At 37.8% G+C, this 19,532-nt stretch overlaps 2 protein-coding genes across 5 annotated transcripts in view; one reads left to right on the top strand and one right to left on the bottom strand.

The window, feature by feature from the left end:
* The window catches only part of mical2a (microtubule associated monooxygenase, calponin and LIM domain containing 2a), a 46,329-nt gene extending 32,943 nt beyond the window's left edge, over positions 1 to 13,386 (bottom strand). For 2 of the 4 annotated variants that reach the window (XM_038298689.1, XM_038298688.1), the window contains exon 1: positions 12,978 to 13,386. The gene's annotated coding sequence lies outside the window, so the exon portion shown is untranslated. The remainder of the gene's footprint in view (positions 1 to 12,977) is intronic. The other 2 variants (XM_038298687.1, XM_038298690.1) reach the window with 2 other exon arrangements.
* A 669-nt stretch (positions 13,387 to 14,055) lies between these two features.
* On the top strand, positions 14,056 to 19,428 carry dkk3a (dickkopf WNT signaling pathway inhibitor 3a). Its single transcript, XM_038298691.1, has 7 exons — positions 14,056 to 14,296; positions 14,497 to 14,601; positions 14,691 to 14,753; positions 15,099 to 15,191; positions 15,933 to 16,077; positions 16,153 to 16,309; positions 16,392 to 19,428. The coding sequence occupies exons 1-7, from the start codon at positions 14,105 to 14,107 to the stop codon at positions 16,477 to 16,479; spliced, it is 843 nt and encodes a 280-aa protein (XP_038154619.1). The 5' UTR covers positions 14,056 to 14,104; the 3' UTR covers positions 16,480 to 19,428.
* Positions 19,429 to 19,532: the final 104 nt, after the last annotated feature.

Here is a 19,532-nt window from a genome sequence, read left to right as displayed (position 1 = left end):
ACACCAAAGCAAAGTAGGCATGTCTGTCAACCTCAGGCAGCTTTTGACAATATTTATAACATAAGCAGCCACAGGAACTTACCTTGGTTTTATTTCAGCTTTGGTAGTTTAAAAAAACTTAACCTTTTCACAGTTTCATGACTCAGGGTATCTCTAAGAACACAAGGTTTTTTTTTTATGTGATTCTGATCAGTGGCTGTCTTAGCTTTTTTAACGTCTTACAAAGCTTTTCTTTGGATTATTTTTCTCTCAATATCAGTCTATGGCAGCATTTGTGCAGTGTATCCTTAAAGCTGTAGGATAAAAATAAGCAAATAGCCAGTTTCATTTCTTGAAATAAAAAGGGAAGAAAAAAAAACAAAGAAAGCAAACTATCTTTTTGGGTTGATTCTTGTAGATTTTCTATAAATAAGACTCTAAAAAGAGTTTGCTGGGGGTTATCTTAGCTCCCTTTATTGTTATCTAAATATTTAGAACTATACTTTGCTAAAAGTACCACTGCCTGAGTCTTTCAGGTTATGTCTCTGCTAGCTTCATATGTCCGGACGCTAAAACTTTTGATCAAATTGGAAAGACGATGTCTAGGGTTATCAGTTATCAAGTCTTTCCAGCTGGATTTAGGTCTTGACTTTATCATATTCATTAAATCACTCTAATGTACATCGATCTAAACAATGCCACTGGAGTTCTTGCTGCTGGACAGTAACTTTCGTCCCACTTGGTAAGTTTTCTGCAACGTCTAACAGGTTTTTCCAGGGCATTGCCCCGAATTTATTTGCATCCTTTTTCGTCTGAACTTAGCTAACCATGCTAATGAAAGGCATCCCTACAGTGTGATTCCACCAACATTGTCCTTTGACCATTGTCTTATTTAATGCCACTCTTGTGTCTGAGCTACAAATCTCTGCAGCTCCTCCAGAGAAACTGAAAATGTTGGCTACTTCTGGGACTGATACTGTCCGGGCCTGGACACGTGTTGTTAAGTTTTTACTTGTACCATTTTTTTTTTTTCACAGTCTGCACTGTGGTGCTCATAATAAAATCTAAAAGGAGGAGGGACTTACATTGATTTATGTATGTACTATGAATTACAGTGAATAAATTGGCAAAAAGCTGGAAATTGTTAAACTAAATGATGTGCAGTGTAAATAAGAAGGGATTTTTGAAGGGTTTTATTCGTTTCCACCTCGTTCTCACAAACTGAAATTAAGAACTGAGGAAAAACAGCAGATACCTGTCTAACGTAGTTTGAATGTACATTAGGCAACCATATTTGTCTGAACTGCCTTTACAAGCCAGTTTCAATAGGATTAAATATAATCATGAGCTCATACTGTAGTCTCTGAGATTTATTTTCCAAGTTCAGTTGAAAGGAATCTCAACAGTCTTGTTGTAAAACTGTCTCACACATATAAATACCATTATTTTTTCAGTCAAAGATTTTTCTTAGCTCTGGGTATATAACGTAGATGTATATATTCAGCACATGAAAAACATGAGTGTTCATAATAAGGGTGTTTCATTTCTGGTGTTAGCAGTTCTTATGTCTGCCAAAAACCAGAGTGCACCTGTTTTTAATGGAAGCTCAGGCGAACATAGACAGATAGATGATTATTTACACTGGCTTCATGCTATAGGGTGTACTTAGCCACTTGTGCTCAGTTTGGTTAGATGTATGCTGACATTCTAGAAGTTTTTTAAACTAAAAACAAAAAATAGCTATACTGATACAATTAGATCCTTCTCTCTCCAATCAACCATCAAACACTTTCAAAACCTGTTCCAGAAACTCAACATCAAAGCAAAATTTGGAAACCTACATCAACAGGCTCCGAATGGGCTGACGGGTGGAGACCACAGCTTCCGTCAGTTTTGGGGGAAGTCTGTCTTTGAAATTTTAATGTCCCACAGAGTGGGACGGGCGTGGTTAAAAGAGAGGTTGGAGTGGCTGTGCAAAGCTTAATCCTCCCCCCAACTGTAACCCTAGGATCCCAGAAGGCAATTTGGCATGAAGCTGTTAATGTAGATGCATTCAATCATGACTCCCATATTTATGATTGTTTTGTTGTGCCTTGTGGGTTGGAATTTTGATCCAAAAGCATCAACATTTCTCTCTGTGCTAAAATTAGCATTTTAATTTGTACAGATCCTGTTTGGCCATGTGTTTGCATCCTGTTTTTGAATCTGAAGCTTTATAGAAAGATTGTAACTGAAACAGAAGATCCAGATGGCTCGCGGAATGCTCTATATGCAGTTTAGCATTTTGCACCACTGTAATTTCCTGTCAGCAGATCCTATGGAGGCCCTGACGACAAACACGCAGCATTTAGTGGGCTGACATTCCCTTGCCACGTGGCTGCAGAAGCTCTAAAGTCTTTCTTTAGGCTGTCGGTCAGAGAATACCTCCACAGTTTCCTGGAAATGCTAATGTTTGTCATCAAGTAATAAGCCACAACTTCAACTAGCTTTAGGCACACAAACAAGGGGGTATTCAAAGAGGACACTGATCTGGAGAAATGTACATCAGCTGTGCTGTCTTTCACTGTTACTGGGAAATCATGTCTAGGTGGCACAGTGCAGAATTTGCTAAAAGCTTGGGATGCGCTTGATTGATGTGCTAGATTAGTAGAGAAACTGTCCAACAGCTGGTCCTCAAGAGAGCTGAGAAATGACATACAGATTGATAAGCAGAGGTACAAGCAGCAAACTGAGGAGAACTTCAGTAAAAAAAACACCACCATGTGGAAAGGCATCAGAGCCATCATAGACAACAAGAACAAGAGGATATCGGCCATGATCCAGATTTGCCTGAAATCTAAATGCCCCTTTGAACTCCTTGATCCTTTAATGAACAGGAAGTCTGAATAGGACATGGTGTCATGGTGGCAGTTTAGACCCTCAAATCCTGTGCTGATCATTTTGCAGGATTTTTCCTATATCTTTAACCTCTGTGTAGCTTTCCATGGCACCTGCCAACCAAGAGTATTCCATCATTGTGCCTGTACCCAAAAAGAAATAATCACTTCTCTCAAAAACGAGTGTCCTCCTGACCCCGTCCATCATAAAGTGCTTAATAAAGACTGACCTAAAATACATCACAGATGCCATCTTTCCAGACATGTTCCTGAAGCTCCTCCAAATTGGTTTGTCTGCACCATTATGCTACTGGACCAGTGAATTCTTTCCCAGCAGATCCCAGGTGGTAAAGATGGAGAAACTCATTGTGAGCACCAGTAAAACCAAGGAGATAGTAGATTGCCGGAGGTCCAAGAGGACTGAACATGGTCCTCTCTTCATACAGGGGAAGGTGATGCGGCATGTGGAGTTTATCAAGTTTCTGGGTATTCACATCTCGTCTGACTTCTACTGGAGTGTGAACACCTCCCGCCTGGTAAAGAAGGCCTACCAATGGATTGTCTTTCTCACGAAGTTAAAATGATTTGGACTCCCTTCTTAGCTAAAAAACTTTTATGGCGTCTCAGCTGCAGAACACAGGAGAGAAAGGACTTTGCCCAGGTGGTGAAGACCTGTGGGATGCTCTCTGACAGATCAGGACTTAGTTCATGTTACATTAGTCCAGGAAAGAGCCAGGTGCATTGCCACAGATTGCCTCTAACTCAACTGGGCTATGAGCTGTTTGTCCCATTTCGATCCAGAAAACAATTTAAGAACATTAAATCCAAAACAAATAGACTTAAAAATTCTTTCTTTCCCAAAGATGTGAAGGCAAACATCCCTGCAGACAGTCAATAATCCCTTTCATAATCAATGGCTATTCATAGGCAGCTCTAGCATCAGTTGAACTTTATGTAAACACATTTAGTTACTTCTCCATAAACCTAATTTATACTTTTCCTTTAGCAATGTTTTTTCAGCAGCTATAAGTGCTCTACTTTTCCTTCTGATGTGCCTTATAATTTGTATGTATGTTTTTTTAATGTCTCATTTTGAAGCACTTTCTAAAGACTTTCTCCAAAGTGATTTAATATTGTCTTTGTTCTATTCATATGCATTCTGAGTCAAGTGTCTCGACAGAAATTAGTCCACAATGAAACTAAAAAGTCTTGATTCTTGCTAAGATGCAATACAGGGGATTAAGACAATGATCAAAAACTAGTCTCTGGAGCAGTTCTATTTTATCTTTAAAGCCCTCATGTAATGGCTCCTTTTTACAAATGTAGATACTTTGGTTTCCTTCAATTCTTGGCTCTTTTCTATTCTTAATAGATTTCCAAGAAAGTTTTTTAATAAGAGTTTATTTTCACGTTTTGCCACAGTAAAAAAAAAAGACTCTCTGTGCAGATCTTAGCTTAATACATACACTTATGCTGTCAGATTTGAAACTTAAGTGGTAAAAGAGACATTAATTTAAAGCATGCGTTGTGTGATTCTGGCACCACTAATAAAATGAACATCTAATACCTTATTATGCAAGTCATACTCAGCACATAAACTACACTGTCTCTGACAGAAGGACTTCACCAGCTCAGTCTGACAGAATGGAAAAGTCACTTGTGGTCAGAACACACAGAGCGGCTGTAAAAATACAACTGAGCGAAGCGGAAAGAATACCCACACACCCGTTTCTGAGCCGAGGCAGATAATGGTAAAGAGGATCAGAGGGTTTAATACCGAGTTGGTTTACGTTTCCTCTCTGTTCAGCAAATGATCTGATTAAGTAAAACCAGCTGCGGCAAAGAGGAAGAAAGTAATGGAGAGTGATTCACTTCTTAATAGAGTAATGAATCGAATTATACCATTTTACAAAATCACCACTTCTCTCCAATAAAAGCTTGTTATCTTACTGCAATATTAATGCATTTTCAAAAAAGAGAGAAGTGTTTTTTACTGCTGTTATTTTGTAGTAAAAACTGGTTCAAGTGATTGTTCTGCACATAGAAAAAGATACCGCTGAATTTTGGAGAGGCATGCAATAGCAAGGCATCCATTAATCTATTGATAAAGGAGGAATGGTAGGAATTTAAAAAATGTACCTACGACAGTACACATCAAGAGAAAAATAAAGAGTGAATCTTTCTACAATCCACATCTTTCATTCGATCGAGTCAGATTGATAGGCTTTTGGGTTGGATACTGAAAGATGAGACTTTTTACAGATGAATTATTTATGTTGCAACTGAGCGGTCAAAATATTTACTATATAAAGGTAAAAACCTGGTTTAATGCTTTAATTAGAATAAAGAAAACCTGTAATTGGACCAGTAAAAATGAATTCATAGCTAATGTTTAAGTTAACTCTGTTGTTGTGACTTTCTAGACTTTCTAAAAATACAGAAAAGTTTTATCTTTTTGCAACATTAAGCTATCAGTTGTCTGATTTGGTAGTGCAGAACATTAGAAAGCTTTTATATGTAGGATAATTTAGCATTTGATTCTATAAAGTATCTGCTTATACAAAGCATAGGGCTGCAAACAGAGTCAGAAAACAGTACAGTAAGACAGGGAAATGCTGCTACAAAATGTATATATATAAATATACAATATAAAATTCATATATACAGTAGTAAGAGATTGGCCAGAAGAAAACCAGGAAGGATTCTCTGTATGCCTGATAAGCAAGCATCGTTCTGTCTTACATTCTGCTGATGTATTTTTTTAGCCTCTGGGGCTCGATCCTGCACCAGGCCTCCAAAGCTCTATTATCTCAGCTCACTAAAATCCGCTGCATGTCCAGGCAGCTGTGCCAAAACAAAAGAAGAAGTGTCCTGAGCCCAGTAGTTTACTGATAGATAAAAGTAAATGTCAATCAACTTCAGAGGAACTTCAGCAGAAAAAAAAGGCTCATTTTGACAGAAACAGGAGCAAACATGTGGAGCTTCTGTCTGCAGACTCACCTGACCATCATGGTCTGTTCAGCACATGGCTCCTTAGACAATAACTCACTAACAGGAGCTACACCTGTCTGCCTTTCATCCCCCTAATATAAAGATGCAGGCAAGGTTAACAGTATCATTCTCCAGCAGGGAAATCTAACCAGCCAGGCTCCCTATAGACACATTTTAGGTCAAAGACAAAAACAGCACATGGCTGCAAAATAACTCACAAACTCTGTGTGTTTCACAGAGAAATGTTTTAAATTCACGTGTTCAATAGTCTCTAAAACAGATAGGACTGAAACCTTACCTTAAATATTTAAAATATTGTAAGCTTAACATGGAGGGAAGTGTAAAACTTAAGCTGATCTCCATCAACATCACACTGCTTACAATCATGGAATTATTACCTTTGGGTTTCCATCAAGAAAGTAATACAAGGAACAACTAAATGCTAATTATTATTTGCATTTAATCAAATGTTCTTAAGAAAATGTGTCTTACATTCACAGTTTGTTTATGTACATGCCATCTAGGAAGATAAAAAAAAAAAAAAAAACAGTTTAAAAAAACATTAAGAAAAAGGGTTTTTATTGTTACAGTAGTGGATGTTGGACAAGATCACCCAAAGACAGATATATCTATTCATGTAAAATGAACATGCTGCTAAAAATCTTAAAAACAGACCGAACAAGTTAGACTTGTTTGCAAGGATTGCCATCTGTTCTCTTTACGAATGATTTTGCAGCGCAGTTCATGTTCAGAAATGAAATTGTCAAAAGGCATTGCACTAATGTTGGCTAAAAAAAAACTGCTTATAAATGCAACAAACGAAAATTTACCGTAAAGCACAGTGAGGAGTTGCAATTACACTGCTCAAAAAAATTAAAGGAACACTTTGTAATCAGAGTATAGCATCAAGTTAATTAAACTTCTGGGATATTGATTTGGTCAGGTAAGTAGCAGAGGGGGTTGTTAATCAGTTTCAGCTGCTTAAGTGTTAATGAAATTAACAACAGGTGCGCTAGAGGGGGAAACAACGAGATGACCATCAAAACAGGAATGGTTTTACAGGTGGAGGCCATTGACATTTTTTCCCCTCCTCATCGTTTCTGACTCTTTTTCACCAGTTTTGCATTTGGCTAGGGTCACTGTCACTACTGTTAGCATGAGGCGCTACCTGGACCCTACAGAGGTTGCACAGGCAGTCCAACTCCTGCAGGATGGCTCATCAATACGTGCCATTGCCAGAAGGTTTGCTGCGTCTCCCAGCACAATCTCAAGAGCGTAGAGAAGATTCCAGGAGACAGGCAGTTCCTCCAGGAGAGCTGGACAGGGCCGTAGAAGGTTTACAACTCATCAGCAGGACCGGTATCTGCTCCTTTGTGTGAGGAGGAGCAGGAGGAGCACTGCCAGAGCCCTACAAAATGACCTCCAGCAGGCCGCTGGTGTGAATGTCTCTGACCAAGCAATCAGAAACAGACTTCACTAGGGTGGCCTGAGGGCCCGACGTCCTCTAGTGGGCCCTGTGCTCACTGCCCGGCACCATAGAGCTCGACTGGCATTTACCATAGAACACCGGAATGAGCAAGTCCGCCACTGGGCCCTGTGCTTTTCACAGATGAGAGCAGGTTCACCCTGAACACATGTGACAGACGTGAAAGGGTCTGGAGAAGCCGTGGAGAATGTTATGCTGCCTGTAACATCGTTCAGCATGACCATTTTGGTGGTGGGTAAGTGATGGTCTGGGGAGGCATATCCATGGAGGGACGCACAGACCTATACAGGCTAGACAACGGCACCCTGACTGTCATTAGGTATTGGGATGAAATCTTTGCACCCATTGTCAGACCCTATGCCGGTGCAGTGGGTCCTGGGTTCCTCCTGGTGCACGACAATGCCTGGCCTCATGTGGCGAGAGTATGCAGGCAGTTCCTGGAGGATTGATAACATTGATTGGCCCCCACGCACGCCTGACCTAAATCCAATAGAACACCTCTGGGACATTATGTTTCGATCCATCCGACGCTGCCAGGTTGCACCTCAGACTGTCCAGGAGCTCAGTGATGCCCTGGACCAAATCTGGGAGGAAATACCCCAGGACGCCATCTGTCGTCTCATTAGGAGCATGTCCCAACGTTTTCAGGCATGCATACACGCACTTGGGGGCCATACAAATTACTTAATACCATTTTGAGTTGCTGCAATGAAATTTCAGCAAAATGGACTAGCCTGCCAGATCACTTTTTTTACTGTAATTTTTGGGCTGTCTCAGAATTCAGCCCTCTGTAGGTTGATCATTTTCATTTCCTTAAAATGATGTGGCATCCTTTTGTTCCTAACACATCACCCAGTTCATATCGGTATAAATAAACAGAATGATTTTTTGCCCCATTGAGATCTGATGTGTTTTCAAAGTGTTCCTTTAATTTTATTGAGAAGTGTATTTGCGTTTCTTTTGCAGCCACATAGCAGCTCTAAGTCACAGAGTTAATCTCTGACTGAAAGGCCTATTTGATAGTCAAAGCAAGACAATCTGGGGAAAAACAAAAGCATGGTCCAAACTGAGACAAGTCAATGATTCATCAACACAGCAGCAAATTTAAAACAGAATGACTTAACATGAAGATCCTAGGTACACTAATTGCCAAGTCAAAGTCCAGACTGTCAAAGTCTCAACCTATTTGAGATGCTGTCCATAAAACCACACCTAGAAGCCTTAGGGATCTGAGAATAGATAGAAAAGAAGTGGACAATTATTCCACATTAATATTGCAGAACTTTCTTGCATGACTCACTAGTTTTGCGCATATTGCTTCTGTAGTTTACTATGCTGAATTTTTCTAATTCCCCAAGTCTTTATAACTGCTTGGCTTTATGGCTTCTTTTAAAAGGCTGCAAACATCAAAGTGGCCATCGCAAGAGTGTCACTTTACGAGGAACAACAAGCCCCACCTATCTGTTTCAGTTCCTATTCCTTTTGTGTAGCCAATGCCTAGTCGTATGTGACTGTTTTATATGCTGTGGAACAAGGAAGGAAACGTGCTGCAGAGGAAGAAGAGAGCTGACGACGCCTCCCTGGCAATAATGAGCCCTGGCTTCCACTCATAGTTAGTTTATCTAGCACTTAGAAACACATTAAAATTGTTTTCATTCTCAGCACGATATCTTAAAATATGTTAGGACTAACTCATTCATTTATTAAATATCCTGGCAGTTCAATCATGAAGACAGCCCTGTATTATATCGTTTATTACTCTTTGAATCCGTTCTTTCTGATGAATATTGGAACAGGTAGAATCCTTTTTTAAATCTGGCACAGGTGCCATTACACAACATTTTGCTTTTTTAATGCTACCCTTGTTTGTTTGCAATATACTGTATTGAGTAAGAATGTTACGAAAGAGAGGATAAAGGGTCGAAGTAAAAGCTACAGCCCTGAAATCCTACAGGTGAATCCATTTTAAAGTTTACGTCTAAGAAAGCATCAGCAGGAAGAGCAACAGTCACCTGTGATCAAAGAGTCAAACAGTAAGAAAAAAGCCCCTTTCTTTTAGACTCTTCATAAAGGATCACCTCAGGCCAAGGCTTCATTTTCGCTGCCGGCTTGGAGCTTTCTGCACTGTTTGTTTCTCACCACACTGTTTTAAGTCAAACTGCAGTAAAGCTGGTAATTATACCCTAAATATGAAAGGCTGGCAGTGTAAATTTGCACTTGTAGCTAAACTAGGGAGCACTGAAACCTGCAGTTTAAAGGGTCTTTAGACTCTTTTGGTTAAAAAACAAGAGATAAGGGTAAGTAAAGGTTGCCTAAAACACTCTGTGCTGTTACACCAGATTCTCAGTCTGTGAAAATAAGCTCTGACTTCTTTTAACAGTTTACCTAATTGTATCTCAGTAAGAAATAAAGGAATACGAGTCCAAATAACATTGACTGAGCATGAGAAGTATAACAAACCTGAAGCTATATGGCAAAAAAAAAAAAAAAAAATGGTTTGATAAAGATTTTAACAAATAATGAGGAATGTTGGACTAGAAACTTTAATTAAATGGAGCCAAATCACAAAAATGTTAACTCAAGGGCACTTAACATAGGCAATTCAATCAGATCATACAGACCGTTCTCTGTTTAAACAGACCAAGCTGATTGTTTGGTCATAATGTAGTTTACAACATTAATAATGCAGAGGCGTTAACTTTGATTAAGTTGGCACAGTCTTTATATCAGATATTCAACATTTACAAGTGACAATAAATAAATAGCGTTTAATATTAAAATGCTGTCTCTAATCAAATGTACTTGCTTTGTAATTAAATAGATGCAGTTAAGAATAATAAATAATTCCAATCTTGGTTGTTTTATATATTTTTTAAAGTACTTTGTATTGTGGCCCTTGAAGGTAAATGGCTCTATTTCAAGTATCACAACAAAGACTAAATGCCAAACCTTTCAGAAATCATTTTTTTCCCCAGTTTTGGCTTAAATACCTCAGGAAAATTCTAGACGAATGTTTTAAAAAACCTGGTTAAATAAATGTTAAACTCCAACAAATATCATTCCATCAAAATTCACAGTATCTGTTTTTTACAGATCTTTTATGTTTTTTTTTTTCTTTTATCAGACACAAAACTCCCTTTGAAGAGCAGCTGATGACACCGCCGACAGAGATGGAAGCTGTCCAAACATGTCAGGTATGTTTTTTTACCAACCGTATACTATCTGAGAGACAAATAACATAGAAGTATGAATGTCACAAAAGGTATGTTTTGCAAGAAATGAACATATACAACCACCAAAGTACAACACGCCCATGAAATAAAGTAGTGGCAGCATTTTGATCTGGGGTTTTCTGCATTTTAGAAAAAATAATTTAGGTAGTGAAGATTGTGATTACTAGTTAATTTTTAGGCAAATTATTTAGGCGTGTGTCATCAAAACTACAGATTAGGAAGGCGGGTTTTTTTCTAAGCATCATGGTGAGCCCTAAAACACATTGAAATAAGAATTTATTAAATAAAACCAGGTTTAAATGCTGAATTTAGAAACTTTCTGTGATCAGATGGTGAACAGAATAAAGAAACTTTAGCAAGTTATCTATGCTGAAAGACTTCTTATCTTACCCCCATTTAAAAAAAAAAAAAAACAGCATAAACTCAGCAGGTTCTCTAAAGTTTTCTTTTTACATTTTTTGACAAACAAGGGGCTGTTTGTCATCCAGATGGATGGCAGGAATAACAGGAAGAGAGGGATGTTAAGGACATGATGTTTAGACCATAATGTGAACTTGAATGAAATACTGTTAAGATAAGAACAGTTACCAGCAGTAACTACTTGATTATAAAAGTTGTTTCCTAAAGCCTGGTAAATGGGGATGCTTCATCCTCAGCACAGGAAAAAATGTGTAACAATAAAACAGGAGGAAGAAAGAGCAACTTCTCAGATCCAGAAATATTCTTTGTGGCGCTCAAGGCTCTATGAATCACAGGCAGGGTGTTTGTGCAGTATGTTGAAACATAAGAAAAGTTGGATTCTCCCAGACAGCCTCTGTTTATCAGCCATCCAGCTCTGTGTTTGATCAGCAGATGTGTATTAACCTTCTGTTCTCAATAACATCAACAGAAAGCCCCTGTGGCTCACTGATCTCCACTCCAGTAACCCGTAGGTGCTGCCTACACACACCGCACCTTCTCCTTATTATTCAGCTGGTGCTACTTCCAACTTTAACAGACCAGGCTGGGAGCTATTTACAGTCCGGAAACCACTCAGCCAGTGGAGTCAGCTACAATGAATCATATTTGAGGTATTTCAACAAAAATAAAGCAATCAACCAACTACAAAAAGTTTTGATGGTACCCTCTCCTTTTAGCCTACATGTTCAGAAAGCTGCAGCTCTAGCTCTGGTGGATCTGACTTGTTTCACATGTGTGTTTAAAGCTGATTTATAACAACATCAACATGGCAACAGAAACAAAAAAAAAATAAGTTGTGCAAGAGGAGATCAAGTTTTTGTTATCAGAGAGTGGATGCAATCCCAGCAGTCCTTTCATTATAAAAGCCCAGTTTTTTTTTTTTTTTTTAAGGGAGGCTTTCAGAGAGGACTTAACCTTTAATCCATTATTTATCATATACTGTGAACTTCCAGATTGCTGCTATTATCTCTGATTTATTTGGACTTTAATATTTTTTTCTTTCTCTGAGTCAAGGCTACTCAGTGGCGGTTCTAGACCAAATGTTCCAGGGGGCCGGGAGGGGGGCCAGCATTTTTCATGGGGGCACAGAAAAGCATGAAGCAAAAAAAAAAAAAAAAAAAAAAAAAAAAAAAAATAGGCAAGGTATTCAAATATATTAAAAGAGCTGAATGAAGTGAAATTTCTTCAATTAGGTTTAATTAAAATTATATGTCTTCTAACTGAAAATATTTATGTTTGGCTCAAAAATATTCATTTGGATTATTATTAAAATTAAAATCCCTTAGCACAGCAAAAAAAAATAAATAAATCAAGAAATTGCAGCTATATAAATATATATAAAGAAAGATAAAATAAAGCTATTATTTGGAATATTAGTTCAATATACAGTCATCATTTTGGAATGTTATATATTGTTAACTTAATTTAAGTTAAAATTATAATTTCTATAAAATAAGAATTAGAACTCAAGAAAAACTGAAAACTTCAGCTGTAAAAGTTAGAGTATTTTTTTTATTTGTTTTGAAGAAAAAAAACAACAGATAAAAACTGGGATCCTATCTCAATATCACTGAAGCTCTTAACTAATTGTTTTTAAATAATTAGTTAAACAGAATTTTTTTAAAGAAAAAAAAATTAAATAGATCCAAAGGATCTATCAGAAACCATGTCCGTTCCAGCGCATATCATCATTAGAATTGCTCCTAGTATTATATCTTTAGTACAGGGGTCACAACAGGGTGAGCCCTGTACACGATCTAAAGGGGCACTGGCCCCCGTTTGCCCCTGTCTAGAACCGCTCATGTGTCTACTCCTGCCAAACAGGTACCCTGAGCGCATGCTTTCAGGAGCAGGTGAGGGGCCCCAATTAGGTGCCTCAGGTCACACCGGCCAATTAGAACAGACAAACACAGAAGGAAGCAAATAGATAGTAAAAAACATAAAACTTCTTACCCAATTTTTAAATCCAAATTCCCAGAGTCTTCACTAGAATTTAGAGCTGTGAGAAAAGCGTCCTCCTCAGTCAGTCTGCTGTCTGAGGGCGGTGCTCAGATCTGGGACACATCCCACATCGGCTACTAAAACTGCTGAGGAGACAGGCAGAGAGACATTTTTCATTATATACAAAGAAAGTAATTTACTGATTACTTTATGGCTGGTTTATGAGCCGGACTGCGGATAAAAACAATGCCGGAAAGAAAAAAGATTTAAAAAATCAATAACAAAGAACTTTATCCTGATGCAAAGTTTATTTTCCCTGAGACTGACAGGCGCCCAAAGTCCCAGGACCCCAGGCTGACAAAAACACTGCGATTCACCGCGTGTCAGCACAATCTCTAATCTGGCTGCTCATTGACGTCCAGTCCTGTACAAACGCTGGAAAAACGGAAAAAAAGAAAAACAAATCTATCGCCCGGACAGAGTTGACGAGAATACTGCCATCTTGTGGCCATTTTCTCAAACTGCAACTGTGTTTTTCTTCAAATGTCCAACATTGGAAATATAGATTTTTTTTAACCTTTTTTTTTTTTGAATGACTACGACCTGGATGATTGAGAATTTTCACCAGGATACCAGGAAATTTACTGGTTACATTGACTCAATACTCAAAAAAGAAGAAGATGTCAAAAGAAGGAAAATTTGCATGGGTCGTGTATACAGTTTATACAGTGCATCCATATATATATATATATATATATATATATATATATATATATATATATATATATATATATATATATATATATATATATATATATATATATATATATATTTATATACGGGGTGTTAAATGTAAAATGTAAAAACAGGATATTGCATGGGGTATTAAATAGTGATTGCACATTAGTTAATGCACAAATTATTGCAGTTATAGTGCTGCATTGTAAAGTCTGATGGCAGGGATGAATGACCTGCGGTAGCACTCCTTTTTACAAAAAGGGTGTTTAAGAATTGCTTGTGATGTGATTGCTCTGCTGTGACGAGGCTGTTTGTGTCTGGAGGCAGCAGCCACACCTTCCCCCTCATCCTCTTCCTCCTCCTCCTCCTGCTTCTCCTCAGTGTGCAGCAGCAGCAGCAGGATGACCAGCAGCAGCATGATGCGATCTATCTTTACATTTCTGGCGCTGACAGCAGTCTGCAATGGCATCCTCCCTGAGATAGCAGAGTCTGGAATCAATCACATCGTGGAGGGACCATCAGAGCTCGACCGCATACTTGTACAGCAAGTGCAGGAGGATCAGCAGCAGAAGCCAGACGACGCATCTCCCCAGGTAGGCAGCAACCCTCAGCTGCAGCCTCCTGTCTGCGTGAATTGGCCTTGCTTTCATGCTGCTGTCACTTGGCTACTTAGATGGATATTTTTACTGGAGAGGATAATCTAGGGGGGAAAAAATTTTAGTCAAATTTACTGTAGCTACATAACAGAAGAATATGATGGTCTTTATTGTGTAGGCTATTATTGTTCATCTAGGTAAACAACATTGACACCCCTCAAGCCAATGACCTTCCGCAGAGTCATCCCAATGAGACTGATAAGGCCACGAATGAGGGATCTGTGGACTCCTCTGCAGAACAGGTTGATCAACATAAATAAAAGCTGTAAACAAAAGTCAGACACAATTTACCTTGGTAGTAAAACTTAAGAAATATTTCAACTTTGCACAGGGAACAATCAACGTAACTGCTACATCTGTCCTAGACAATGACTTGGATAACAATATCAATCAAGTAAGTTGTTCTTTTTTTTCCTCATTCCTTCCATTTTTAGATTTGAAAGCTCATTTTCTCCAGCTCTATAAATGTTGCATGATGTTTGCTATCGACGGACTCAGCCGTGTCCAACCAAATGCAGTGTATTTCTTTTTTTTTCACAGCCATGCATGAAAACTATTACTTATTCATAGTAAGGATGGGAAAATAAACCTTCTGTGGTCTGAATGTTTAGCAATCCTTGGGATTCTTAACTGATCAAATTGTCGAGTCATTATTTTGAATAAAATTCTCAACTTCTGGAGCATAATGTTAAAAAAAACGGAGCTTACATCCGATGTTATCTCTATTTTTCCTCTCCAGGGATGCATCACGAGTGAGGACTGTGGGAAAGGAAGCTATTGCCTGTCCAACACACATAAGTCCAAGTGTAAGCCATGTAAAGATACTGATATGGTAGGAGATCTTTAATTTTCTATAACCCTCCCTAAATGTCATTTTATATCATACAATCCAGTTTCATCCTGTCAAGAACATTTTTGTATGTGAGACTGCAGGTGCAGGGTGTTATTATGATGGTGTGACTCTATTTCAGTGGGGTATATAGCGTCTTGCTCATACTCTGTCAGGATACTGGGGGTTTTACATGCACTGCAATGCAGCGAAGTCCACAAATGTAATTCGAGTAAGTGTAGAGCTTCAGATGGAAGGACGGCTTGAGCCAATGTTGAAAACGAGTTATCATTTTATGCGATTCATATGTGATTGCACAAGATTTGTTTTCATTACATTTATGTAAACATTTTGGTTTCTAGATTTGATATAATTTACTCTGGAGGAGGTTTGCAGAATAAAATAAATGGAAAAATGAACAGCCTGGCAGTCTGCCAACCACAGGTGCAGCATAGAAGGAGCAGAAATACACAGAGGACAGGATCTTTATTCTGCTCACATTTCCAGACAGTAAAACATCCATTACAAATAACATATAGATCATGCTCCTCTTAGCATCTTTACAAGAAAACTACCCCACTGATTTGATTTACCATTAAGTAACGTCCTCAGACATGATGGTTAAAAAAGAATAAATATTTAATGCTGCTGCAGGGATTAACTCTAATAAACACTGGGGTACTTCTTTGGTGCATTTTCTCTGGTGGACACCAGAGTTTTAAACAATATTCTGTTTTTTTTTAGTCTTGTACTAAAGATGAGGAGTGCTGCAGTGAGCAGATGTGTGTGTGGGGTCAGTGCAGCCAAAACGCTACCAAAGGAGAAGCTGGCAGTACTTGTCAGTACCAGACTGACTGTAAGCCAGATCTTTGCTGCGCTTTTCATAAAGGTAAAACACAACACATCCTGCCCACAATGGTTACTGTGTATCGTTCTCAGTATTGACCCGTTTCTTTTTGTGCAGCCCTGCTATTCCCTGTATGTTCAGCCAAGCCGATTGAACGTGAACGCTGCTTTGGTGTTTCCAACAACCTGATGGAGCTGCTGTCCTGGAAGACGCTGGACGATAAACCCAGGAAACACTGTCCATGTGCAGGAGATCTTCAGTGCCAGCATCTGGGGTGAGTGCAGCACTTTGTTCTTACAGTATCTTGCAGCGTATGTGAATAAGTCCTTACTCATTCCTTCCTTACTGTTCAACAGGCGAGGGTCCATGTGTCTGAAAGCAGAGGACTCAAGTGAAGAGGAACTAACAGACTCCCTGTATTCAGAAATCGACTACATCCTTTAGACAAAAGCTTGAGTAGATTGTCATTTTGACAAGCAGAATGAAAGTCCTCAAAGACTCTACTGTTCCACTAAAGTTTTAGATTAAAAGGTAGTAATAGAGTAATAACTGATATCACTTTTATACTTTACGTTTAAATGATATGACACAATTATTATACTGAATGTTGCTTAAATAATTAATATCTTCTTTGGATGATAGGAAGGTTAGTAATAGCTGATATCAGCTATTTAGGTCTAGAGAGTCTACATATAGATCAATATGAACCTGAAATAAGATATTCAGTCTCATTCAGCTTGTGCTGCTTCCTGCTCTTTAGGGGATAAATGCCCCCAATGTATGCCAAGAAGACATTGCTTTTCCTCTATTCAACATTCATTGTACTTTTTTTCCATGTGTCTCAGTCTAACGATGGAATGCTCTTTTTTTTTTTTTTTAGCTTATGACTGGGTTTTTATCCACAAAGCTGAAAAAAATAATTTGAACTCCCCGTAGTTTTAGCAGTATACATTTGAAACCTTCTGTTGTTTCACTGATCGTGATAAAAAGTTTCCATTAGGTGCCAAAAATGTATTCACGAAAGTTTTATTAGCAAGGGTCATACTTTATATATTGAAACAGACCAGATATTCTCAGTGAAGTTTAGATCTAGGGAGGTTCCACATTTTAAAGTTCAACCTCTTGCTTCATTCCAGAAAATACTGAAACCATCCCTGAATTTTAATGGAAGATGCTGATGTAGATTTTGGTCCCTCTCTTTATGAACAGCAGTGGTTTGTAAGGAAGTCTACTCTTTTGGGAGAATTTGTATTTTATGCAAGGATGCTTGAGTGCACAGCTGGTAGTACTCACCTCTTCTTCTCCAGAACGATTTCCCCAAAAAGGAGGATTTTTCAGAGAAACTTCGTACCAATTTCCTGCTGTCCATTCTTGCATTTTTTTTTTTGCTGACTTTTTGTCAATTTTAAAGCCATTGCCTTAAGCAAGCTCTGGCACTTGGCATTCTAAAATCCTCTCTGTCGCAAGGAAATGGTCACCAGTGAAGTTCTTTTATTTCTGGGTTACTGCTCTTGTCAGCTGCACTATTCTTAGCAACCATTCTTTGCTCATCAGGCTATTTTGGTGCAAAATGATTGTTTCCACATTTTCCTTGGAGATAACTGTTCCTTACTGTAAACAACAGTGGTTATATTAACCAGTCTTCTAATTCTACAGTGATTTAAGCTTGACCCATTAACAGCCTGATAGACAGCTGAGTTTTAAGAAAATAATTGCAAAGAAGAAAACTTTAGGTCTAATTGTTTAAAGAAATGAATACTATTTTGAATAAAATAAAAACAAAATGTTACCAGAAAACCCAAAGCAGCACTAATTGCAACATAAAATTTGTATTAAAGCTAAAACCTTTGGCAATAGAAATGTTTTCTCCTCTGCATAAAACATTACAGCTGTTAAAAGAAATAGCACAAAGGAATGCATGATATAACTAGAGACTGTTGACGTTCCTTTATAAATTAAAATTGAAAAACTTAAAAATATATATAAATGTCTAAGCTCACGTTTAATAAACAAGTTATTAAAGCTAAAGTTATTTTCTATTTGTAATTTGTTTCTCATCAATTTTTCAAAATGCCTAAATTAGATGCCTCCTTGGAAAAGGGTTTGTCTTCATCTTTGCTGGTAAAAACCTCACTATAACCTTTAAAGTAAGCCTAAATTATTTTAAAATAACATGACAATCATTTTATTAACCTGTCCTAAGAATAGACATAACATCTTAGATTTGCTGGATTCCTGAAGCTAAGGTTGGATTTATTGACATGTAATGGGTTCATACCTCAGACTCAGAGCTCATCACCATAAAAAAAGGCAATATTCTAGTTGAAATATGCAAAAAAGGATTTCACCAAACATAATTTATTTTAAACTAAATATTGCACTTTTATGAAGAGAAATTTTTTTTTTATAGCTGATACTTTTACAAAACTAATATCGTTTGAGAGATGCCCAAATCATTTCCTTTAAGAGACAAACATTAATAACATCTGAAAGTAGTAAGAATAACTTTTGGATTAACTGGTCTAACATAACATCAATAGCCTGATAATGCGGTGTGATTATTGTAACCAATAAGGTATCGGTTTAAATGCAAATAACTATGCAATTTTAATTTAAATAAAATCCACTGGAATATCTTTGTAATGGACTTCATATGTAGGCATTTCAAGCTCTGGCTTTTCATAGATTATGTTCTACATCTTGCTCTGTAACATCTACATGTATACATTTCAATGCAATTCCTTTTTTTCCTCCAATGCTAAGTTATTTTGTGGCTGCATTACCTCATGGTTTTCATGCATCATTGTGTTAAAATAGAAACTGATGTAAAATTTATGTTGGAAGCATCATTCCAGTTATTTAATGCTTGTGAATGCAGGAGTTTGTGGACCATTAATCCAATCTGTTGTTCTGCTCACGGAATAAATGGTAAGACTAAAATTTTTTTGGAAACACTTGTTTAGATGATCAAAATAAGAAAGTCATTTTATCAAAAAAAAAAGCACTTTTAATTTATTTTTAAAATCATCTTTAGTTATTTTCACATATTATCTCAAATTTCAAAGAAATAAACATCAAAGAAAGAATTCTCCAACATCGACACTTCTGCAGTGAAAAGCTGGTGGCAACCAGGAGTCCAGGGTAGCCTGAATGCTGAGTTTCAGTTCAGGGGGTGTTAACCCGGACAGGAGCCTATTTGCCGTCAGTCTATCAAGCTGCACCGAATAGAAGCGTCGAAAGACCCAGATGAACTTAGTGCACCCCTGACAAAAACCCAAAGAGTCCCCACCAGACAGGACAACGATGACCCATGCTGTGGATGTTCAGCTAACAAAGTGCAAAAGACAACAAAAAAAAAACATCAAACAGATCTTCTAAAAATATAACTAAACAGACAGCAGATGTGTGACCTGCTAAAGACCTAACTGTAATGACAGGGTCTGAAGCAAATGAATAACTTAAACAGTAGCAGAAATCTTGGATTTGCTTCATTGTAC

The sequence above is a fragment of the Cyprinodon tularosa genome, unplaced genomic scaffold (assembly GCF_016077235.1).
Source record: "Cyprinodon tularosa strain WSP-4 unplaced genomic scaffold, ASM1607723v1 ctg412, whole genome shotgun sequence".
Taxonomy (NCBI): Eukaryota; Metazoa; Chordata; class Actinopteri; order Cyprinodontiformes; family Cyprinodontidae; genus Cyprinodon; species Cyprinodon tularosa.
Note: the sequence above shows the minus strand (reverse complement) of the source record. Positions and strands in the feature narration are given on the sequence as shown.